We start from the raw sequence: 24665 nt of genomic DNA, 5'->3' as shown, positions 1-24665 counted from the left end.
AAGGGAATAATGAAGGCTTGCCATATACTCAGCTCACCTTGCCTGACTTGATGTTGACTTCAATGCTTGGCGCGTATGAGAAGTGAGGAAATTGAAGTAAGGACGCGGATGGACAATAGGGACTGCTATATGCCTTCAAAGGTGGGTATCATGCGCGACACGACGCGTCACTACTGAAAGTGGACCTGAAGCCAGACTCTCTCGGGACAAACACAGCAGAGATTACGAGTAGATACTCTCCCGCACTGCTACAAGTACAACGTAGATCCCCCAGCATATTCAACATAGCACTTGAATTCTCAAAAGGGATATATATATCTACAACGGACTAAATATCTTTCCTCACAAGCCCAGCACTCTACGACGGAGCCTTATATCCGACCTCAGCAAGTCCATCCTTCAAAGCCTGAATCGCACGGTCAATGTCATCTTTCTTGTTATCCGTAACGCTCACGCCCATGTGTCCGAATCGAATGTACTTGGTTGCGATCTCCTTATGAAGGCCTCCAGCAAAAATCACGCCTTTCTTCATGAGATTTGGTAGAATCTCCGGTGGCTTGAGGTCATTTGGTAGATAGATGGCTGTCATGCAGTTGGCTTGGTTTTCACGCTTCGAGGCGAGTTGTTTGAGGCCGAGGTCTGCTACTGCCTTCTTGACCTTGTCTGAAACTTCTTTGTGCCGTGCGAATCTTTCGCTGAGCGGCTTAGAAAGGATCTGAGTAAGGGCGGTGTGGAGGGCGTGGATAAGCTGTGGTGATGGCGTGGCGAAGTAGGATGGCTTTCTGGATTCGTAGTTTTGCATGATTGGTAACCAGTTTTGCCACGATGCGAAGTAGGAGTTTGGACGAGTCTTTCTGCTCTTGAAGGCTTCCATGGCGCGGCCGGAAGCCATGATGATTGAGAGGCCTGCTGGGCAGCCAATGGCCTTCTGCGAGGCGGTAAGGACGACATCGATATCCCAATCGTCGAATCGAATCTCCTCGCCTCCCACTGAGCAGACTCCGTCGACGATGAGCAAAGTCTCTGGAGAGACCTTCCGGACGAGCTTGGACAGAGGCTCGATCTCTGATAGCACACCTGTAGAGGTGTCGGTGTGTGTCACTGTGATGACCTTGTACTTCTTCTCTTTCAATGCCTTCTCGATCTCGTCTAGTTGTGGTCGCTCACCAATGGGAGCTTTGAGCTGGGTTGCCTTCACGCCGTACGTCTCAAAACAGTCTGCAAAGCTATCTGCAAAGTAGCCAGTGTGCAGAACGAGTGCCTCCTCACCAGGCTCAGTCAAATTCGCCGCGACTTGGTCCCATCCTAGTGTTCCTGAGCCGGAGATGATGAAAGGCTGGCTAGCTGGGTTCTCGGTCTGGAACAGCTTCCGCAGCATGGACAGAGTCTCGCCGAAGGTGTTCACAAACGGTTGGCCAACATGAGATTCGGAGTAATGGCTCATTGATTGCAGGACAGCATCGTCAAACTCGATGGGCCCTGGAATCAAGAGTGCTGGGTGAGGCGCCTGGCTCGACATTTTGGCAGCAGCAGGTTTTGCTCTTTTACCCTCTTCTTGTAAACTGATTACAGACTGAGAAAGATCTCTTCTTTGCTCGGGTTGCTTGAAGGGTCGGGATGGTATGAGGTCGTCCAATGGCTTGCTTTGGCCTCGCTCAATGGAATAAGGAGTGTTCAAGGGAACGTCGTGAGAAGTTGAATAACTGAAATGTCTCGACAGTTGAGATAATCTTTCTTTTGGAGGAGACATTCGGCGGACGAGGGGTACACCTCTTAAGAATGCACGTGGGGTAGCCAGAATGCCTGCTGCCGATGACGGAGTGGGAGGCCGTAGTCCAATGGCGAGATGAAGGTTCCTGCAGACAGCGGCCAGCCCTCGCCGCAATAGCCGCCTGTGAGGATTTTCGACGAAGTTCTTCGCTAAGTGCTTGGGAAGAAACTCCCTGGCCGCGAAAGGAGTGGATGTACTGGATGGAAGGCGCTATGCTATATGAGTGTAGATCTACGCCAACAGGTGTTATTTCGGTCAAGAGACTTTCCAGATCACCGGGCGAGACCCCTGGAGACAGATTCGTGCTGTTCCGAGCAGTTTTCGAGCCACGAGAGGAGAAGTTGTAGTACCTTGTAGGGTTCGATCAATCAGGCAGTGGCGATGAATCGTGAGGCGGATGGAGTGGCTTTCATTCGATCCGAATGATGGTATCGAGACTCCACAAAAAACGTATCTCACTGTCGGCAATGTTTCCGTCAGAGACATTTGACGAAGCGGCTGTGGCCGCCGAGCTAGAACAGGCTCGAGATTGCCCATGTCGAAGTGTAAGCCGTGTTCAGCTGTAGACAGCAACAAGATACATCCTGCACCAACAATGTCGTCGCGGCTTGTCCTAATACTGGGCGACCTCCATATCCCCGACCGAGCGATTGTACGCTGGACAAATGCTGATCACGCCACGAGCGACGCGAATCGCTGACATGGCTCCAGGACATCCCCCAGAAGGTCAGCAGCAGCCATTGCACACGCAGGAACAGCTACTGAAGCATCCCACAGTTCAAGAAACTCCTCACGCCGGGGAAGATCGGGCAGATACTATGTCTGGGCAACCTCACATCACCGTCCGCGTACGCCTTCCTGCGCAATCTAGCGCCTGATCTGCAACTCGTGAAGGGTGACTTCGATATTCCCCTCTCGTCGCCCGCACCCGCTGCTGCCTTCCAGCAAGGCCAGCAGCCTCCGAGCGAATCCAGCTTTCCAATCCCCACAGCTCTCAGCAAAGTAGTCACGCATGGCAGCTTACGCATCGGCTTCACACACGGCGATAGCATAATTCCTCCCGGCGATCCAGATGCACTGCTTATTGCAGCGCGCCAAATGGACGTCGATGTACTATGCTGGGGTGGAACGTGCAAGTTTGAGGCATATGAAATGGAAGGAAAGTTCTTCGTCAATCCCGGTAGCGCTACTGGAGCCATTAGCTGGGTCGACGAGACGTTACCTGATGTTGGAGAGGATGGCGAGGAAGGAAATGTGCCGAGCTTCGTGCTGATGGACGTTCAAGGAGACGTGCTGGTGCTGTACGTGTATCAGTTGAAGAAGGACGCTGAAGGCAACGAGAATGTGGCTGTCGAGAAGGTGTCTTTTCGCAAAGACGTTGCGCGCACTTGAGACAAGATTGAAAGCTGATGAGATCATGCTTGGTCCTCGACCGACGAAGAAGAAGCCGGCGGAGAAGGATTAGAGCAGGTACGTAATGAGACAAACGACAGGATTCAAATCAACCTTCGGCACAAAGTCTGAAGTATAGAGGTAAGCGTGCTGCACGATGGAGCCTCAGTCTCAGTCTATGCTAGAGCTACATTCTGATCATGATCGCTACCCACCAAGAAACTTTTGAATCAAGAACAATGAGCAGACTAGGTGTGGCCTCTCCGCGCAACTCGGGCTACGTGCAGCCACCAAAGTATGGCTGTTCCATGATATCGAGACCTTATGCTCATGACCAGGAAACTACAGGCCTTTATCTGGGATTCGCCATTTCAGAAAAGAAATGGTTGCGGCCGCACGCGCGCAAGGGCACCAAACTGAAGAGCAACGCCATTCTGTATAGCACTCATTCATTTGATTCCGGGAACCTTGTAACGCACAATGGACGAGATCATGGCCCTTTCACAGGCCTGCAGATGACGATCAATGCACGGTCGTCATTTAAGGAGAGATGGCTTATCACGTCTGACCGGTAGGAACTCAACCAGACGGAGGGAACCCACTGCAAGAATGCTACTGGGCTTGTATTCCGGATGTAGTCCCCGGTCTTTGTGGCCCAATTCCAGGAGTCAGTAAGTACATCTACTATCCCGATGATGCACGGAATCCTCTAACGAGAAGTTTGTAGAAAGCGAATGCAGTTGCCAAGATGAATGTACAGCCTGTTCAAGTGGTAGTTCGGAGGACAAGCAATATCGCAGTGATTGCAATTATGCCTTCTGCGGCGGCGAAGACCAGTGCAAAGGTTGCAATCCGAACATCTACAAGCTGTATAGGAAGGCGTATGGTTTGGATAAGCCTGATTGTGGTTGTGGAGATCAGTGCGTGAGTTCCCAGTATGTTGGTGAGGACTACTTTTGATAGAACAATCAATCATTTGGAGCTAGCCATTAGGAAGAAAGCAGTGCCATCACCTCCCTGCGCTTTCCCGCAGCATATATCGATGACTGGCTGGCACGAGTTCACTGTCAGGCCTCGGGATGGTTCCGGCAGTAGTTTCAGGCTATCAACAAGCCAGCAACGCTTGAGTAGAACTCATGTCGCCAACGAAACACCGGTATCCTGGGAAGGAATGGAAAATATCGCCATTCGGCAAGACGTGACACCTAGCAGCTGCTAGAAGGCGAGGCCCTCTGCTCTACGCTCCATATAATGTGCAATTGAGCGTAACGACTGAGTGATACATGCGCGGATCGCTCCAATCGGGCACCATCGGGACACCCATCCCTGTTGCGATCGCACACGAGCTTGAAGCTACGACATGAGCTTGCTTACCAACTTCGCACCACTTAAAAGGGCCACGACTGACTTGATATCCACCAAGGACTCCGGAAATGCGCGCAGTACTACGACCCGATCAATTCCTAGCGGACTGATGATCTCTCCGAGGCTGCTGATAGCTGATCTCCGCAGCGTCCACAGAAATTTTGCTGTGGAACCGAACACGATGAGGCAGCACAGCACCGTTGCAAACAGATTGCACACCTTCCTGGCCTCCCACTCATGCTATCCGGAAGAGGCCCGCTCTGAGTACGACCCTAAAACCCAGTCATCCTTTATGCCGCTCAGATCGAGTTGAGCCTGGCCATGATGCTCAATGCACACATATATTCCTTGACATGACGCTTTCATGCTACATACGAAATCAGCTGGAGTCTACACGCCAATACCATCTGCACCAATTGATCTCGAGCCGAATCCCGCCATGATGTCTACCAACAAGGTCCTTCAATCTTCCGTTGTATCCCTTCAAAGCGACCTACCCTTCGTTCTGGGCAGAAAGGCAGCCTCAAAAACCTCGACTGCATCAACATCCCTCGATCCAATTGCAGTGGCCCAGTTGAAAGCAAGAGCCATCGCTGCCAACAAGCGGAAAGAAGCATCATTATTGGCGAAATCCTCACAACAACAACCTCCACCAGAATCTCAGCATCATCAGACACGATCCGCTCCTTCTCCGCATTGCACAAGGATTCCCCACGGGGTTGAGAAACATGGCTGTTCAAACTCTAATATTTCGAAATAATTGCGGAGTCGGCGAAGGTCGAAAGGTAGCACGAGAACTTGAATGGATCGGAAGGAGGGGGCAGGCTATCTCCTATTAGACCCTTGCTTAGAGCGCACGAGCCACCGGTTTATTTATAAACCCCTTGCGCAGCAAGGGTCTAATAGCAAAAGTACCGATCGGGCTAGATCTAAGATCCCTAATTTGCGATATTGTATATAACGCGATATATATTAATATTTTATAATAAGGACGTAAAGTAGGCAATTGGATTTTATTCTACCTAAAAATTATATTAATACGACGTTAGGTTGTTATATTATCCGAGCAAAGCGATATAAACAGGCATAAGCTAGAGTATTCGAGGAGCTTACGACGAGGATGCAAAGGTATTATCTATTTACGAGCTAAGCGGAATAATAGTTAGAAGTTAGTAGAATTACGTACGAGGTATTCGCTAGGGGTTTAATTTAAAGATGCGCTTATACAAATCTAGCTAGGCCTCTAATTAGAAGAAAAAGAAAACGAAATTATATGTAGGCGATCTTATTAGAAGAAATTAAAAGGAAGTATTAGCCTAATAAATCTGTTAAGTGCCTAATAGCAGCCGGGGGCCGGTATAGAGGGTAGGAAGGCAGGAGGCAGGTAGGAGGGCAGGAGGCAGGCAGGTAGGTAAGAGGCAAACTAGTAGGCACTCCTAACTTTAGGACTATTATTCCGCTTAGCTATCGCTTCGCTCGGCTACCTTAGGCAGTACCTGCCTATACGGTACTTTATAGTCTATAAGCCGAGGGCACTACCTAGCTAAAAGCCGGCTTTAGTAACAGACTTAGTCTTACTAAAAACACCTATTTTAAAACATCGCCTAATCGATATATAAATACTTAGAGGCCCTAGCGCTACTAATTTTATAATAATCCCCGTTTAGTATATATATATACGATAATATAGTATTATATTATATTTAGAGAGCAGAGGTTACTCTAAGCTATATACTAAGACTTAGCTTTAGTTAACTTTATCTACCTCTTCTGCTTTATCTTCCTTACTAAGGCAGTACGCCTCGTCGCCTACTATTATAGTATAGGTATTAAGTACGATGTCCTTCTCCTACTTTAGTAACTAGACTATATTACTATTACCGAAAACTATATTATAGAGAGCATTATATTGCTACTTAGATAGCGTGCCTAGCATTTCCTAATCCTTAAAGACGCGGTCTAGCGAACGTATAGTAGCGTTACGCTTTAGAGCCTTTATATTATACTTACTAATATCTAAGACTAACTATTAGATCTTAGTATACGTAAGTAGCTTTAGGTTAATAGGATCGCGCTTAAAGGAGTCGTAGCGGACGACGAAGCGCTAGCTTAGTATTAGATTGAATGCGCGTAATGCGCTTATAGAAGTGCTTGTCTCTTATCCTAATATTATTACCGATTAGAATACTAAAGAGGTATTATATCTCGACTCGCTCGTCGGCGGCTAGACGAGTACCTATACCTATACCTATAGGCTATATCTGTATCTATATCTATAGCGGTAGCGATAGCAGTTAATCTACTATTATATAGCTCGAGGTCCTCGTCGGTATTAGAACGTATATAGGTAGAGAGTAGGTCTTCGATCGTAGTTAGAGTATTAAAACTTATATTCGCGGTTTCGCTAGTCTTATTATAACTATATCGTTGTTAGGACTAAAGAGGTTATACGTAATTAGTATGTAACTAGGCTCGAGTAAAGCTAGGGTCTTAATGCCTTAGGCAGGGCTTAGCGCTTAGTAATAGGCTAACTTGCCCGCCTTCCTCTCTCTTCTCCTAGCTCTTTATCGAATACTACCTATACCTACTACTATCCCATCTACCTACTAATATACCCTTCTTATATAGTATTCGATCTACCCTTTAAGGGTAGTAGCTAGATAGTCCTTATTTCAAGCTTTTAGCGGTATAGCTACGAAAACTATCGATTTAACTATATTACGCCCGGAGAACAGGACCTATACGTACTACTCTATTAAAACAACCGTACTAATTATTAAGCAAGGCCTTCTATACGGCCTATTATACTATGTTAATTATACTAGGCCGATACCTACTAATTCCGCTATATCCGTACTATAAGGGGCTATAATATATTATTAGTACTATCCCTTATTATAATAGCCGGCTTATTACGAAGCAATAACAATAACCGCGGCGCCGCTAGCAGCGCTAGTAATAACAATACTAGTAGTATAGAGCCTATTAATAAAGAACCTATAATTCCGGGTAATAATCTAGAATTGCCTATTAACGATATTCTTAATAACATTGTTAACCGTCGATATAGCTAACTAGCCTTTAGCCCTTAACTAGTAGGGAGACTTTAAGAAGCTACTTAAAACAGGCTTACTACCCTGCGCTAAGAATAATAGCTAAAGGATAACCTCCTCGAGCTTCGCCGCCTTTAGGAAGCCCTAATAACTACTACTAACCTAATAGCGGGGCCTTTATTATCTATTTAGAAGAGGAAGGATACTAAGCTTAGAGACTACACTGTATTTAATAGCTCTAGTCGAAAGCAATATAACGACTATATTCGTAACTGCGAGCTTAACTAGCGAAATGCACCGAGGGCCCTTCTAGACGACTATTTATTAGTTGTCTACGCTATATAGTATATTAATAGCGACCTAAAGCGTACCTAGAATAACTATTTTAACTCCCTTAACGACTAGACCGCTATTTAGTAGCAAACCTACAAAACTATTATACTAGATACCCTTAGAAACTCTATACTAAGGCAATAATACGCTTAGAACTAGTATCTTCGAGCTAAATAAAAGACTAATCAATCGGCTCGCTTATTCGAGGCCTATTTAAAGACTCTCGAGGACGACCTTCCTACTAAGACTAATTCTATATAGATCTCGGAAATATGCCTAAAGCTTAGATAGGAGCTTATTCTCGAATTAGACCGTCGCCGTATATTTAAACAGGCTAACCTAATACGCATTTAATTTATAGTCGAAGTAGAAATAGCTAAACGAGCTGTTTAGCTTTAATAACGACTAGAATCGAGGATCCGACTATCTAGTACTAACCGCGGCAATCGTAGTGCCCGCGGAGGAAACTAAGGTTCCTACTAAAACAATACTACTAACAATAGGAACGGTAATAATAACCGTAGAAGAGGCCGTAGCCGACGGCTATATAGAGGAGGCCGTAATAGGGGCCGTAGAAGGGGCTCGTATCCCTATAATACTAACCGCTCGACTAATAATAGTAGTAATAGCTATAGCAGCCCTCTAACCGGATTAAAGTGCTTTAACTATAATAGCACTAGCTATCTACTAGGCTAATACGATAAACTAAGGGATTAGGCCCGGATTAACCGCGCTTCCGCTAAATATAGGAAACACCTTTTAGCGGCTAACGCTACCCCTATAGGCTAACCTTCGAAAAAGGAGTAAGCGCCGTACTAACTATTAGCCTCGTACGGCGTAAGACTATCGATATTGTGCTAGCTATTATACGTACCTGTCTCGTATATAATACGTATAGCACTAACTATAAAACTAAGGTTATGCTAGATCTAGGAAATTTAGTTAGCGCTCTTATTAGCTATCGCCTAGCTAAGCAATTAGACCTTCGACAATTAAATAGGGCTAACCTACTAACCCTTGCTTAGTTTAATAAAGCCCGGCACCTAACCTATAGGGCCTACTATATTCCTATAGTTCTAAAAGACGACCTTAGTAATAAGCGCCTATTAGATTTTACTACCTATATAGTAGATATAAACAACCTTCTATCCGATATTGTCCTTAGAAACCCTATTCTTAAGCACTACGCCGTAGCTATAGACCTAGGCAGCTAATAGTAGCGATTTAGAATCGCTAGGAAGGAGGATATTAAATATATTAATATTAGCGAGTGCCCTAACGATATTAGGGTCCTATTTATTAGCAACCTAATACTAGCCTCTACCTTAGCTAACCTAATAGTCGACCTATTAGGGGATAACGATAAACCTCTGCCCCCTAATAGCATAGACCCTAATTAGCTTGCTTGTATCCTATAGCCTATTCGAGAGACCTATATTAATGTATTTAAACACTACCTAGTATCGACGTTGCCTATATTTAAAGAGACGGACTATAAGATCGATATTATATATAGTAAGGAGGTTCCTTTTAGGCTACTCTATAACCTTAGTAAAAGAGAGCTTGCTATATTGCGTAAATACCTAGATAAGAACCTAGCTAATAGTCGAATTTAGTATAGTAATAGCCCTGCTAGTGCACTAATCCTGTTTGTTCTAAAGAAGGATAGTAGCCTACGCCTATGTGTTAATTACCGTAGACTTAATGCTATTACTATTAAGGACCGCTGTCTACTTCCGCTTATTAATAAGACCCTCGACCGCCTATCTAGCGCCTATTTCTATACTATATTAGACATTAAGGATGCGTACTATCGTATCTGCATTTGTAAGGGCGATAAATAGAAAACAGCCTTCTATACTCGCTATAGCTATTTCGAGTACTTAGTTATACTATTTAGCCTAGCTAATGCCCCTATAATATTCTAGTCGTATATTAATCGGGCCCTGTCGGGCCTATTAGACTACCTCTATATAGTTTACCTAGACGATATCCTAGTCTATATATACTTACCTAATACCATAGAGCACTAGGCTATAGTTCGTAAGGTACTCGATCGCCTAAGGACCTATAGACTATATTGCAAGCCTTCTAAATGCACCTTCGCTACTAAGGAGGTAGCCTTCCTTAGCTTTATCGTATTAACTAATAGTATTAAGGCTAACCCTAACCGTATTTAGACTATTACTAAATAGCCTATTCCTACGTTAATTAAGGAGCTATAGTCGTTCCTCGGCTTCGCTAATTTCTATCGCCGCTTTATTAAAGGCTATTCCCGGCATATAATGCCCCTAACTAAGCTTACTAAAACTAAGGCTAATCTATCTAGGGAGTTTAAATAGACTAATAGAGTATAAGCCGCTTTTAACGGTCTAAAGCAACGCTTTACTAAAGTCCCCTTATTGCACTATTTCGTACTAAGTAAGTAGATCCGAATTGAGACTAACGCTTTATAGTTCGCTATATTAGCTATTATGTTATAATAGGCTAATAACACCTACTAGTACCTAATTGCCTTCTTCTTACGAAAGATAATCGATATAGAGCGTCGTTACGAGACCTACGAGTAAGAGCTCTTAGCAATCGTAGAAGCCTTTAAGTACTAGCGCTACTATCTCGATAGTGCTTAGTACCCTATTTAGGTCTATATAGACTATAACAACCTCCGTAGGATTACAAAGGTTACTAGGGTTATAAGTCGATAGGCTAGATAGGCTATCTACCTCGCCGGGTTCGATTTTAATATATTATACTAGCTAGGCGTAAGTAACCCTACCGATAGCCTATCGAGGCGACCTAATTATAATAGCGAGACTTAGTATATTAATTTATTGTTTCTAACCCTATAGTATAAGATTGCTATAGCTCGTATTTTTAATAAGCAAGCGTAGGATAAGCGGACTTCCGGACCCCGCGGCGGTAATAAATACTATAGCGGAGTTGTCGTTCTTCTAGTATACGTTAGAAAGGACGTAGATCGCTCGAGCTATAATAACTCGATTAAAGACATTACTATCTATAGTAATAGCCTATATAGCGACAGTACTATAGAAGAGGTTATAGTAGTTCCGGCTACTAGTACTATTAGATATATATAATACGTACCTCGTTCGATAGCAAGGGTGCTATTAAATAACCTTATAAATAGGGATAGTAAATCGTTTATAGATAAGCTATTGCGTACTTAGCAGAGGGACGCCTTTGCTATTAAACGTATTAATAGGCTTGTAAGTAGGCGAACGACTCGATCTAGTAAGAGTAATAATTAGTCGATCGACGATAAGGGTTACTTAAAGTTTAAGGGCAGATACTATATCCCCGCTAAACAATCGATTAGATAAGAGCTTTTAAAGCGACACTATAATAGTAAGCTTGCTAGTTACTATAGTATAGAGAGGTCGTACGAGCTACTATCGCGTATATACTACTAGCCGAATAGTAAATAGTATATAAAATAATAAAAGAATACGTATAGACCTACGTAGTATACTAGCGTAGTAAAGTACTAAAGCACTTACTTTTTAGCGAGTTGTCTTTACTTCCTATTCCTAGGAAGCTATTCGTAGAGCTTATAATAGACTTTATTATAGGCCTTCCGCCTACTAAGCGTAGAGGCAGTAAGGACGTATATAATACTATCCTTATTATAGTAGATCGATTTACTAAAGGCGCTCGGTATATCCCGGCGCGCAAAGATTGGACTGCTATTAATATAGCAGAGGCGCTATAGACTAATATCTTCTATACCTATTAGGGAACCCCTAAGGGGATAGTGTCTAATCGTAGATCGACACTAATATCTTATTATTAGAGCGAGATTTGCTTGTAGCTAAGACTGAAGCATCGGCTATTAATAGCCTTCTATTTATAGACTAACGGTTAGATAGAGAGGCAGAATGCTACGCTATAGCAGTACCTGCGTAGCTATATTAATAAGAACCCTAATAACTAGGTTAACCTCCTATAACCTATAGAATTCGTATATAACAATAGTGTGCACTTATTAACTAAGGTCTTACCCTATATAGCTATAATAGGCCAAAACGCTACCTTACTATAAGACCTATTTACCTCGCTCGAGGCCGAGCGTAAGGAAAGGGAAGCGCGTTAAGTACTAGAAACACTAGCGGTAATAGAACGTATCTAGAAGATGCGAGAAATCTATACTAAGATAGCTAAGAAACTAATAAAGGCTTAAGAGTACTAAAAGACCTACTACGATAAGCGCTATATACTAATAACCTTTAAACAAGGCGATATAGTTATACTTAGTACGAAGAACCTCCGCATCCGCGGACCGCAAGCACCTATTACCTAATAGCAAAACAAGGCCTAAGCTCGCACTAAGATACATTAGCCTATTCCGCATTCGAGAAGTTAAGGGCTCCTCCGTATAGGCCTATTAGTTATAGCTTCTACCCTATTATACTATCTATAATACCTTCTACGTATCCCTCCTTAAACTATATTACTAGCGCGAAGGCGATAAAGCGCCTACTAAATCCGAGGATATACTAGCTAATAGTAAAGAGCTGTAGTCTATAGAACGTATTCTAAAGTATCGGACTAGGCAAGGTAAGAAGGAATACCTCCTAAGATAGTAAGGCTATTTACCTAAATAGGACTCGTAGGAAGCTAAAGCCTCTTTTAAAGACATAACTAAGTTGTTAGATAAGTATTAGACTAGTATAAAGAACAAGAAGAAGGCTAAGGGCCTATAATGTTACTAGAAAGGCCTAGGATTAATGCTACCCCCGGGGTACTATTAGCTAACTAATTAGAGGCAAGCAATTGTTAGTAATAAAGGATAATAAGACTATACTACTATAGTAAACGCGTACCGAGTGTTAACGAGCGCGCTATAACTATTAGCTAACCGCCTGCTCTTTTAAGGAATCTACCTCTTTACTAGCGTACCCTATAAGACCCTTCTCTTAGCGCCCCCTCTTATTCCTTTATTCTATCGAGGCCCTAAGGCCTAAGCGATCGATAAGGGCGATACGCGCGCGCGTACGAATAACGGTAATAAAGATAATAGTGTCGCGCTACGAGCTAGTAGTATACCGGCGGCTAGCGCGGCTATATTAGTAATAGTATTACGGAGTATATTGCTAGTTAAAGCGTTACTAGCCGAAGAAGGAAATTAGGAGTAAGGTAAAGTTAGCGCTAAGACGGCTAGCGCTGCTATTATTAATATTACCTACTCGCTACTATTACTAACCTTACTTATTATCGCTACTATATCTACAAAAACAATCTCACCTATACTACGCTAACTAAGTTAAAAGATTAAGCGACTAATAGACTAACTAAGGGACTAACTAAGGGCAAAAAATATAGAGCTAAGCTAGCTAGGGTCGATCTTATAGATAATAGGTTACTCCTCGATCTTTCCGACCCTTTAAGCGAGGCGAACCTTAACTACTATACTTATAATAGCCTTTACCTATAGAAACTAGACGAACTATGTTTTAAAAAGATAAGATTAATTAACACTTAAAGGCTACTAAACCTAACTAATTAGGGCTAGCGAAACTACGATAGTAAATAGCCCTCGGAAGTAACGGAAATAAGCCCTTAAAACGAATATTGCTAGGTCTTTTAAAGTAGACGCAAAGAACTCGGAACGATATTACTTAGAACAGAGGTAGTGCTGCAATACCTCGTACGCCTACCTATTATAGTAGGGAAGACGCGCTCGTATTATAATTAGTCGATAGTCCTTAATTCTTATAGATATATATTACTTTATAGTTTATTATATATAGGGATAGCGCAGTTAGAGTTAAACATTGTATTATATTAGAGGTAAGGTTTAACATAGTTATATAATTAGGTAGTTAAGCGTTTAATTTAGCGCGGACTAAGCGGCTTATTAGACCTACTAAGTTAGTAGTAATAGAGGTTAAGATTAGAATAAAGACCGGCTATAAGGGCGTAGCCTTTAGAAGAGAAGCGTATATTAGGACTAAAGAGGTTATACGTAATTAGCATATAACTAGGCTTAAGTAAAGCTAGGGTCTTAATGCCTTAGGCAGGGCTTAGCGCTTAGTAATAGGCTAACTTACCCGCCTTCCTCCCTCTCCTCCTAGCTCCTTATCGAATACTACCTATACCTACTACTACCTTATCTACCTACTAACATACCCTTCTTATACTCTCGAGCCGATAGCGTACGAGCACGACCTAAGCGACGGCTTAATCTACTATTACTATCTCCTACTTAGCTGCTACTACCTTCTACTCGGCGACGCGTAGTCTCCTCGTAATCTAGATCCTATATAGCTCGACCTCTAGTATTCTTCGCTGCTATCTTCTTACGAGCCTCGATAGTAGAGCGAGCAGAATTCTAGGTATTCTTCTACAACTAGTTACGGCGCTGCTATTAGTTAGTAGGCTAAGCGGTAGGTTATATAGGCCGAAGCGCGGTACCGGCGGCCGTAGTAGTAGCCTCCTTTGCCTTCTTATTGTCGTCCTCCTTCTTCTTCTTCTCTATAGCGAAGACCTCGTATCTAGCAAAGATACTATAGATAATACGGTTTATCTCTAGGAGAAGCGCTTCTATAGGGATCTCTCGACGGTTGTTCGCTTTATCGGCTTAGTGCTACGTATAGAACTCTATAGCCTACTCTTCGATATCTGTTTCCTTAATAGGAGCGTCGTAATCCTAGCCGTAAAAAGAAGTATAGCTGCGGAAGGCATTATCCGTACGGCCGTACTTCCAGTTAAAGACATTATAGAGATTCTGTAGGGTAGGCTCCGGTACTACAAATGCGGATAGGATTACTCTAAATAGGCGATTATCGTATTAATCTAGAAAGATTAACTCTATAATATTAGAGATAAAGGTCTCGAGATATAATAGGGCGTAGTACTAAGTTAATCTAGCAGTAGGGGCTGTTAGTGCCTTTAGCACTAGTAGAGTAGTATAGCCCTCCTAGACTAGCCGATTTAGAAGATCTAGATTATATATACTACAACAATCGGCGGTACCTACTACGACCTTATCGATAGGATATACACACTCGTATTCGCTATAGATCTCTAAGATTATACTACGAAAGCAACGGCAATACGCTAGGTTAGGGTAGTAGCGTATATTCTATAACTATAGCTAGATGTCTAGGGTATTATTATACTAGCCGATCTCCTTATTAGACTAGGGCTTCTTAGTAGCGTTCTTAGCGATCGCTTTTGCGATAGCGTTATTAAAAGGATTGCCTATAGACTAAAAAGGACGAGGTAGTATAGTAACTGCTTGCTACTAAGCGGCTATAATAGTGTCCTTATCTTCCCCTTTATCCTCCTAACTAAACGTATCGAAGATAGCCTTATTAACGTTAAACTCCTTACTAGGAACGGTAGTATATCGAAGGTTAGATAGTCGGACTAGGATATAGTCCTATAATTAATAGGGTATAACGGTATTAGTACTAGGCGCTGTTAGGTATCGTAGGATTATCGAGCGGTACTTAGAACCCTCTACTATACGCTTTTCTAGATTATTAAGCTAGTATAGCGCGAATATAACTGCTAATGCTTCTATACTAGGGATACGAGCCGCTCGACTAAACTTCTATATTAGATTATCGACATCCTTAGTAATTAGAAGCTTAATCTAGATTACTAGGGCGATATCTAGTATATTAACCCTAGTAGAAGTTGCTAGAGTGCCGAATAGGATGCGGATTTAAGACTGTCGCTTCTTAAACTCCTTATATCGCTTGTTCTTATTAATATTAGCTATATACGCCGTATAGAAGGACACAATACCGAGTATATAGATAGTGCGGTCTCCGCTAGGTACTAATAGCTCTCTATCCTAAGTATACTTCCGCGAGTGTTGCTTAGCCGGGGACTTCTTATTAATATAATTAGTTAAGAGTACGAGCTACTAGTATATCGTTACTCGGGCCTTGTCGATCTGCTTACGACTATTAATAAATATAATAGTCTTCTAGATGTTCTATAGTATAGCTAAGCCCTTATTGTCTACTATATACTAGACCGTAAAGTATAGGTAATCGAAGCCTATTATCTAGCCCTTCGGGATTTCTTATAAGATATATCTAGTATCCGGGCGATCGATAGTGCTTTAGATAACCTAGGTCTAGAAAGCGCTATTGCCCTATAGACGGAGGCTATACTCGAAGAGGTACTTCTTAGTTTCCTTAGTTAATATAGTAGAGTACGCGAGAATAGTCGTATCCTATATTATAAGCTAGCGAAGGAGGTAAAGGATACTATAATCTCCGCGGAAGTCCTTCTACTTAAGATATATATACGCCTTATCCTATACCTATAAGCTAAGGCGATCGGCAATGCTACGTAGGGCCTCCTAGAAATTAGCGCTTATTACTTACTCGGGACTGCAGATAATATACTAATATCGGCCTTCCTTAATATTTACTAGCATGCCTAGATCCTTCTCCTTAGTCTAGGTAGTAAGGACGTAGACCTTAATTAGATTCTACTTATCCGGATCTAGCTAGCGGATAGCTTATACTATATCCTCGCTCTACTTATTAGTAATGCGGGTTAGCGGCACGATCTGTAATATAATAAAGCTAGTAAGTATAGTATAGGCCTAGAAGATAATCGTTTTACTAGCGCTAGTACGAGCTAAAAGCAATATATCCTGTCTCCCGAAGATAATAGTATAGACGTAGTCGAGCTATATCTTAGTCGGTTCTAGTAATAGCTCGCGATAGGGATATATTAGCTTTAATATACGCCGCAGACTATACTTAATAATGCGATTATAGAATATAATCGCCTATTCGTTAGCGCTAGCGTCCTATATAAGTAACTATACCTCCTCGAGGCTATACTTATCTATATTAGCGTAGCGCTATTCGAAGTATGCCGCTTAACTAGCTTTATTATCCTCGTTAAGTTCTAGTATCTCTAGCTCGCGGTCGATAGTCTATTAAGGCTCTATTCGATTAATTATAGGCCGACCGGATAGGCGTACGAAGTACTTATCGCCTTCCTTCTTACGCCGATTTCTAGCGCTAGCGCTAGTATCGCCGATATTAAGTCTACCCTTCTTAGCCTTATCGCGATCGCGCGTAGAGAGGTTAGAGAGCGCGTTAGGCATTACAGTCGCCTATTATATACTATCGGAAGTGTTAGCGGAAGTATTAGTATAGTAGATATAGAAGATATCGGAAGACTAGGTATCGAGTATTAGATATAATAGTCGGGGTCTATTAAGCGGTAGTATATACGACTTTAAGAAGCAGCAAAGACTAGCAGAGCGCGTATCTGTACTCTTAGAATAGTAGGTCTCGGCGCTCGAGTGTCGCTATCGCGGCAGTATATATCGGATAGCTAATATACTAGATACGATATAGAGGTACTAAATACTAGATTATCCGGTAGCGTATAACGTTAAACACGATCGCGGATGTGTCTTAAAGGTATCTAAGAAGTTTCAGGTTACTAGGTATACGTATAAGTATCGAGGTACGGAAAAGTTAGCGAGATAGCTATTTTAAGGATAGGTACCGATAGGTAGCGAATATAAGTAAAGGATAGCAAATACGGGCAAAGAGACACTTAGAGGTATTAGAGCATCGCTTTCTAAGGTTCCTTACATAGACAGGGTATTCTAGAAGATAGTTGTTGTCTGTCGCGATATAGGTATTCGTAGAACAAACGGAAAGCCGAAACTGTCCGTATAGTTAGAATAGACTATAGATCTTACTTTTACGATACTAGTTTTAAAATATCTACGATATATTGCGCCTTCCTATACTACAGAACCCCCTCTATATACACTAAGCCCTATCTATACTATATATTAAGTTGTAAATCTATATATAGTCTATAAGGAGGTATTGTAAGTAAGGAATCGCCCGATTAGTATAGTTTGTCTTTAGGCGCTTCGCTAAGGCTCGCTCTTCCTTCTATACTATACTATATTAAGAAGACCCGAGATCCGGTATACGTAGAACATAAAGGAAGTCACGAGTACAAAGCGAAAATAGCCTGAGATGGAGGCAGGGGGCAGGGGTTAGATAACTTCACTTGTTGGGTTGCAGTATAGCAATGACTGCTCTGGAGGAGGGATGGGCAGTTGTATCGGTGATTCTGGGGACGAAAGAAGATCGACGGGGATTGGGGAAGGGTTGCGGGAGGAGATGAATCAGGAATCATGATCGGTGAGGTATACGTGCTGACTCCACTTGTGTGAATGAGAATCATCATCATCATCACCACGTCGCATTTTTCAAGAGATGTACGTATTATTTGGCTATTATCATCAATACATTGAATCGAGAGTCTACCCATTTGCCAATGGAAGAGCACAATTCCTTATAGCGTCTTCTGAGCTGGTCGTTGATTTGCAAACTCTTGCTTCCCGAAGCTATCTCAGGCCACGAATGACTCTTTTCTTCTTCCGCATTTTCCCATCTCGTGAAGTATCGGAAGGTCATGGCAAGGTATGTCGCGAAGATTCATGCGAGACATAAGAGTACCGTATACCCTCTAATCTCTTCATCAACATTGCATTCTTCATCAGACATCACAAAAACAGTCGAAAGAACGAAAATTTTCACATCAACATCGGCCAATTACACCACAAGCTTGATATCACGTTCACCTCTCCTATCTGGCCTGGTCGGCCTTTCTCCATCATCATCATCATCAACCTATCTCACGAGGTGTCTATCACCATCTACAAATCCCCCCAGCACCAGCTAGCCAAAACAACCAATCGACAGAACCCTCTCGCCAACCAACCCGACAAATCCAGTCCAGTTCCCCACAGCATGGCACCAGTCAGATACCGCTACATCTCATCCCGAGACATAAACATAAACATCCATTCTCAAGAATCATAAGTCCCCCTCTTCATTCAACCCTCCCAACTAACACCGCCCCAAGCCCTGAATCCGCAATCGAGCACTACGCTCGTCTCCAGAATTTAGTAAAACGACATCAAAGACAAAACACTTTGATTCAGATTTTGGTGATTCATCGTTGGAAGGATTATATGGAAAGGAGGAGGAAGTTGGTCTGGAAGGTTTTGATGGCGTTGAGGTTGAGGGTACTTATTAAAGGGTTGGGTGAGGGGAGGAGTAGGATGGGGTGGGAGGAGGAGGGGGGACGGTTGTGTTTGGTTAGTTAGATTGCTGGCTAGATAGAGGTTGGGTATATCTGTTTTATGTCGGTGGATGATAAATTTCGTGATTTCTGCTTGCGCTGCTGTTGTATTTGTGCTTCTTCTTTGGTGCTTGGGGGAGTTTGCCATCTGCTTGGCGCTTTTTGTTGGTGGCCGGAGGACCGCTTTGACCAAAAATCATCGGTGCAATTTCTGTCGATGGGAGATTGTCGTTACTGGTTTTGTCGATGGCGTTTCGCTCGGGAGAATGGCTGTTTTTCCGGATGGGATCGTGTCCTTCGTTGTCAATCAATGGCTCGCTGACCTTGTCCACGGCCTTCGCTGTACCATGATCTGTGGTCGACGCGTCGTGTTCTTGATGCTTGGTCGCTAGTCCTGAGCTGTCATCTTCTCGGCTTCGATCGAAGAATAATCCTTGCAGTGTGCCCTTCCACGTTTTCAGCTCATCTCTTTCCTTTTCCGCCCCTTTTCTGGCATTGAGATGCATCACAGCATTTGCTTCCGCCTCCTGAGCTCTCTTGCTCTCCTGCTCCTGGGTCCTCTTATTCTCCGAGAGCTGCAGCCTGCAAGATTCGAGCTCGTCTAATAGTGTGTTGCACTTGAGAGATTTCTCATTGAACTGCCTTGTCCTCTCTCTAAGCGTTTCATTCAAGCCTTCGCGCAATGCCTGTTCTTGCTGAGATTTTGCTGCTTCGATCTTCACTTGCGCCTGAGCATCGTGAAGCTCCTCAACAGAGTCTCGATGTGCTGCACACACGTCGTCATACCTCTTCTGTGACTGCTTGCGGAGCTTCAACTCTGCACTGTATTCTTCGGACGCCTGTGCGTAGCCTTGACGTTCAGCCTTGACATCGGCTTCACTCTGCTGCAATTCACAACGCGTCTTTCTAAGCTTCCAATTCCGGCTGATCAACCTCGCAGCGGTATTCCGTACAAGAAGATCAGTCTGAACACACCTGACGCCCTGAAGAAGCAGGCGGGCAGCAAATTGATCGCGTGACTCTTCGAGTCGCTTAACGAGGCATCTATCTTGAACGCGTCTCACTCCATGGAGAAGTAGGGTAGCAGCGAAACGGTCGCGTGATGCTCCAATCTGCTCAATCTGGGATGATCGATCACTGTTGGTCTTCTCAAGCTCGATGATGCACGCTGCTTGGAGCTTTTCGGTCGATAGAAGCTTTGCTACTTCTGCCTTGGCCTTGTCCGCCGTCTCTCGCAGATCTCCTCGCTCTTGGAGATGAGTGCGGTTCAACTCGTTGATGTTGCTCTGATTCTGCTGGTCGATGCTTTCCTTCTCTTCATTCCATTCCTTTTGTTTCCTCTCCAACTCTGCCTGAAGCTCCTCGGCCTTCTTCGTCCAGGCAGTAGCGGCGTTTGCGTTTTCGTCCGCGCGTGCCACATGTTGATTTAGCAGAAGTTCTTGCTGCTGACACGTCTGCCTCAAATTCGACAGCTCGAATGTCTTTTTTTCCAGCTCGGCAAGAAGGATTTCGCAGTTCGTTGCAAGAGTCTCATTGCGACTGGTCGCATTGGCGCTGGCCTCCCGCTGCCTGTGTCACTACAGCCTTCAAGCATCGCGTGGAAGCCAGAGGCCGTGGCCGTGTCGTACGACAGGGGTCATATGCGGCTTGCCAGTCTCCGGTGTCCAGCCTTCAAACGCATGGCCAGACACCAATCGATAAATCGAAAGATGAGGATTCCGTTCTGATCGGAGACGCGATAGGACTGCCCCCCTTGTACATCACATGCATCGCTTGTCGTCGGTGACACGAGCGGCATTGTGCATTGCAGGCAGAAAGACTTCACGCGTGGTAGGCGCGTCACAAGTGGACATCTCGTGGAGCGACAATCGCCAACGACCTTGTCCGTGTCTTTGCGTTGTATCGTGAGCAATTGAAAGGAACTCACTCAGGCTGAGATGATCTTGGTCAGCGTCTTGCTCTGGCGAACGTCGTGGTTTTCTGGGCATTATTGTGATCTGCCGTGAGTAGCCGGCATGGACCGATCACTCTGGACACTCGTGATGCATCAGTACAGTCCCAATTGACCGTGAAGTAGAGTCACAAGTTGTGTCTTGACTGGCTGGCTTCGAATTCAATCGATCTCACTTGTTCTTGCCCGAAAGAGCCACACACCGGCCGGGCCGTTTCTCCCGCATACATAAACGGGTCGAGCTTTCCTTAACATCACTCCAACCTCGAAGTCATTCCGCCACATACGACACCGAACAGAATACCATATTCTTGACCAACTCTCGCCCTACCGCCACCATGGATCCCGACGTGGCTCGCATGTTGGCCGATTTGGGCAACAGTCGCCGCGATGAGATTTCTGCACCAGATGAGGGCGACCCCGATCAGTCATATCGAAATCGGCGCGAAGAACGCGAGATACTGCTGAGGGCCGAAGATCATCGGGCCAACGCTCATCTTCATGCAAAGAACCCGGACGAGGCAGCTGCCCTCGAGGCGTGGAACACGCCATCCACGTTCGGCACTGATGATGTAGCTGAGCAGATGGAGAATCGGTACAGTGGCCAAGGACATCGTGCGCGCCTCGAACAGAAACGGTCTCAGCGTTTTGGGTATGAGGCCAATGAAGGGTATCACTCATCACAGCGCTCCCGTCAGGACTATGCTCAGGTAAGTCGGAACATGAGATCATCTTTCCCTGAGTACCAGAGTCTGACAAATCTGCAGGACGAGGCGAATCGTCGTGCTCACCATCAGGCATACCAGGCGAGAGCGAATGCTCCAGGGCCGTCTCGCCAGCGCGCTGCTTCACCTCGATCATTCGGCAAGGATAAGTTTATAAGAGACCAGCGGCTTCCACAACAGTCTGGAGTACTTGCTGCAGCATCGTCAATTCCGACAGGCGGCTTTGCGTTTGCCCCATCGACCTCAGCTTCATCGGCTTCTTCTGTAACAGCCGTGACAGGTGTTCAGGCCCGACCAGTCGCGCCAGTACCCCAGGGTCATAAGCCACCGACGGCTCCTCAAGCTCCCGCGCCTGCAGCTCGAACTCGTGCTGTGGGTACGAGCACAGCGAGTCAGACAGTCTCTGGTCCGCGAACGTCTGCTCTAGCAGCCGCAGCGACTTCGCCACCTATGCCGCCGCCAGCTAAGGCAAAGTCGATCACTAGAGAAGGAATGCTTGGCTCGATCTACAAGCATCTTATGAAGAACAAGGACGCATACTTTCCCAAGCCGGCTGTACAGGAGAAGACCGGAGAAGATGATCAAAAGGCTGTGGAGCGTCGTGAGGCCCTCACAGAAACTTCTATGATCGCGATTCCGCTACCTGCCCAGCTTCCTGTCGACGAGTGGATGTCTAGCGGTAAAGACATGCAGAGATCCAAGAAGATGCAGGCACTCAACGACGCCGCAACGAAGGAGGATCAGGCTTCTTATTGGCAGAAGCCGAATGAGATCCACCTCTTGCACACTGCACGCGAGAAGATTGCTGAGGACGTGGCTTTGCTCGCGCAGCCAGAGCACTCAGAGCAAGCTGACGACTACTATAAAAAGCAGCGATATCGCGAGTGGCTGCGTGCATATGGGGCTCAGGCGCGAGTTGGTTCTGTGGGGAATACCGATATTCCAGTTATCGCCGAAATCGTCAAGGCCACAAACAATCTGCTGAGCAAGGGCATCGCAGCAGCAGCTCTTCGGAGCCCTGCAGTCAAGACTGGGTCCACCACCGCTCGTCCTCCCACGCCCCCTTCCACCGTCAGCAACTCCCGCTCGAGCAGCATTGGCGCTCAGGAGCCCACCGAACTGTCCTCTCCACCACAGCCCGAGACTGCGACGGGATCCCTAGGCGCCACCTTCTGCAACAAGGATGGCGTCTGTATGGGCACTCGGCAGCGCCCTGCCGACGCTCCCGTCAATGCGAAAATCACTTTTCCTGGCACATACGATGTGCTGGGAATGGCCGAGGGGGCGGACTCGCTGGCGGTTCAAATAGGTCGTCGTAAGGAGGTTCGCGCACGCAATGGATTCTATCCTTCCGCGGCCGGCAAATACTTCGCAAATTAGGAATCTCCAAGAAGGAAGGCGCGGAGATGTGTTGCAGAGGGTCGGGACAGTAGCTTCAGCTACCGGTGTTTCATAGATTGCTTGAATTAGCATGAAGTTGATGAGCGTCGTGGTGGGTTTGGAATATACCTGGCTAGGATGTCGCCGAGAAACGAGGGCTTAGCAGGGACGTTCGTCTCCATTTCCATTTCCATTTCCATTTCCATTTCCATGTCTGTGCGTGCTGTGTTGTAGATGTGCGATGCTGTAGTTTCTTTGCTCGTGGAGTTCGACAATGTGATGTTGTAAGTGCCCCACGTAGAAATTAAATTCGACTCCTTCGGGTCAAGGATTCTAAGCGTAGCATATCGACTCTGCGGGTACCTGTATTCGAAGAAAGTCTCGAGACAAATATGTGAGGACTTATGATCTCACTTCATCTGCTTCGGAGAACTATCCCGCGGGGACGAAGCACCGGAGAACGCTTTGAATGTCAATGGCGAATTCAAGACAAGGTACGTACAAGAGTTCTTGAAAATGTACGCCTCCGCTAAGAGGAGATGAGCACGTACTAGGTAGCTTCCTCGAAGCTCGACGGAATCGAGCTGCTTCTTATTTTTTCAGCTTCTCCTCGAGTAACGACCCAGATGTTAGAGGATACGTCTCCAGAATCCTCGAGCAGCTAGATGAGGAGTTCGATCCTCTGAATTTTGAAGTCAATTCGATGGAGCATGGCATGGAGGTCATGCTGCTTCTGAAGATTCGGTCGAGGAGCCTGAAGGCGAGGAGGTACATAAGCTCGGGAAAGATTACATTTCTTTTCTTGAGTCGGGGTTGTTGGATCTGACTTACGATGTATGCATAAGGAATGAGAGAACGTAGTGTTCAGATTTCCTCTTTCCTGCTTCCGAAGGTTCGCGGATTCTTGGCATCGAAAGAGAAGCGCTCTCTCACCACGCCATCCACATCATTGCTTTTACACGCTCTACATTATGCACAAGCATCTGCCTGCGGACACGTGTTCATCGCAATCGACCCGGGCGTGGGTTGCGGAGGATGAACACTCCAGGATGATTTTTTTTGGAGCCTGTTATTGGGCCAGAGGCAGAGGCAGAGGCAGAGGCAGAGGGAGTCGTAAGAGGGCTTTGCGATATTTTCAAGATCATGTGCACGTGCTTCGCTCCCGCATGTTCAAATGCCATGTTCCCAATTTATGTGTCCTGTATGCCTGGCCAAGGTTGCATTCGTGGCGACTTGGTCGGCATCTTGGGCGGACGCGAATCGAGCTGGAAATTGAAAGGTAGCGGTACACGCTCTGCTTGTATCGAATGTCTGCGTGGAAAGAAAGAAAGAAAGAAAGACGCGCTCGCCGCCGAGAAGCGTGAAAGTGGAAGCATTACGGAGGCCTATACGTACCAGAGGCTCAATGCAGCACTTCTTACCGCAGCGATACAGTACAATCTTTGCCCCTACAAATTGTTTTTAATGTATCTTTTTATCTAGAGGACTTATAGCTATACAATATATAGCAAAGATACTCTCATTTAGGTCTATTTTTAGAAAATATTGAAATTTTTAGTCGTTCCCTCCTAAATTAATAAGCT

General features: G+C 45.0%; 6 protein-coding genes across 6 annotated transcripts; 3 read left to right on the top strand and 3 right to left on the bottom strand.

Annotated features, from left to right (window-relative positions):
- Window positions 1-200: 200 nt before the first annotated feature.
- MYCFIDRAFT_210745 (uncharacterized protein) lies at window positions 201-1924 on the bottom strand. The gene has a single exon (XM_007926409.1). The coding sequence runs from the start codon at window positions 1748-1750 to the stop codon at window positions 359-361; it is 1392 nt and encodes a 463-aa protein (XP_007924600.1). The 5' UTR covers window positions 1751-1924; the 3' UTR covers window positions 201-358.
- Window positions 1925-2366: 442 nt separating this feature from the next.
- Window positions 2367-3163, top strand: MYCFIDRAFT_187181 (uncharacterized protein; the record flags this gene model as incomplete). The annotated part of the gene is made up of 3 exons (XM_007926408.1): window positions 2367-2423; window positions 2483-2497; window positions 2549-3163. The coding sequence occupies 3 exons, from the start codon at window positions 2367-2369 to the stop codon at window positions 3161-3163; spliced, it is 687 nt and encodes a 228-aa protein (XP_007924599.1).
- A 1744-nt stretch (window positions 3164-4907) lies between these two features.
- Window positions 4908-5515, bottom strand: MYCFIDRAFT_207118 (uncharacterized protein; the record flags this gene model as incomplete). The annotated part of the gene is made up of 4 exons (XM_007926407.1): window positions 5244-5515; window positions 5182-5217; window positions 5022-5161; window positions 4908-4995 (listed from the first exon to the last, which is right to left on the bottom strand). The coding sequence occupies exons 1-4, from the start codon at window positions 5256-5258 to the stop codon at window positions 4908-4910; spliced, it is 279 nt and encodes a 92-aa protein (XP_007924598.1). The 5' UTR covers window positions 5259-5515.
- A 6295-nt stretch (window positions 5516-11810) lies between these two features.
- Window positions 11811-19063, top strand: MYCFIDRAFT_173041 (uncharacterized protein; the record flags this gene model as incomplete). Its single annotated transcript, XM_007926406.1, has 10 exons — window positions 11811-11826; window positions 17913-17931; window positions 17961-17994; window positions 18023-18080; window positions 18118-18362; window positions 18396-18680; window positions 18707-18836; window positions 18887-18963; window positions 19006-19011; window positions 19052-19063. 10 exons carry the CDS (start codon window positions 11811-11813, stop codon window positions 19061-19063), a joined length of 882 nt encoding a protein of 293 aa, XP_007924597.1.
- Window positions 18452-21104, bottom strand: MYCFIDRAFT_214561 (uncharacterized protein). The gene is made up of 2 exons (XM_007926405.1): window positions 20655-21104; window positions 18452-20480 (listed from the first exon to the last, which is right to left on the bottom strand). Exons 1-2 carry the CDS (start codon window positions 20664-20666, stop codon window positions 19086-19088), a joined length of 1407 nt encoding a protein of 468 aa, XP_007924596.1. The 5' UTR covers window positions 20667-21104; the 3' UTR covers window positions 18452-19085.
- MYCFIDRAFT_207116 (uncharacterized protein) lies at window positions 20364-24547 on the top strand (the record flags this gene model as incomplete). Its single annotated transcript, XM_007926404.1, has 13 exons — window positions 20364-21065; window positions 21104-21213; window positions 21249-23001; window positions 23083-23149; window positions 23180-23307; window positions 23333-23343; window positions 23372-23379; window positions 23482-23600; window positions 23627-23754; window positions 23778-23916; window positions 23951-24103; window positions 24148-24448; window positions 24483-24547. The coding sequence occupies exons 1-13, from the start codon at window positions 21042-21044 to the stop codon at window positions 24545-24547; spliced, it is 3006 nt and encodes a 1001-aa protein (XP_007924595.1). The 5' UTR covers window positions 20364-21041.
- Window positions 24548-24665: the final 118 nt, after the last annotated feature.

This window comes from Pseudocercospora fijiensis (assembly GCF_000340215.1).
Source record: "Pseudocercospora fijiensis CIRAD86 unplaced genomic scaffold MYCFIscaffold_3, whole genome shotgun sequence".
In the NCBI taxonomy this organism is placed as follows: domain Eukaryota; kingdom Fungi; phylum Ascomycota; class Dothideomycetes; order Mycosphaerellales; family Mycosphaerellaceae; genus Pseudocercospora; species Pseudocercospora fijiensis.
Note: the sequence above shows the minus strand (reverse complement) of the source record. Positions and strands in the feature narration are given on the sequence as shown.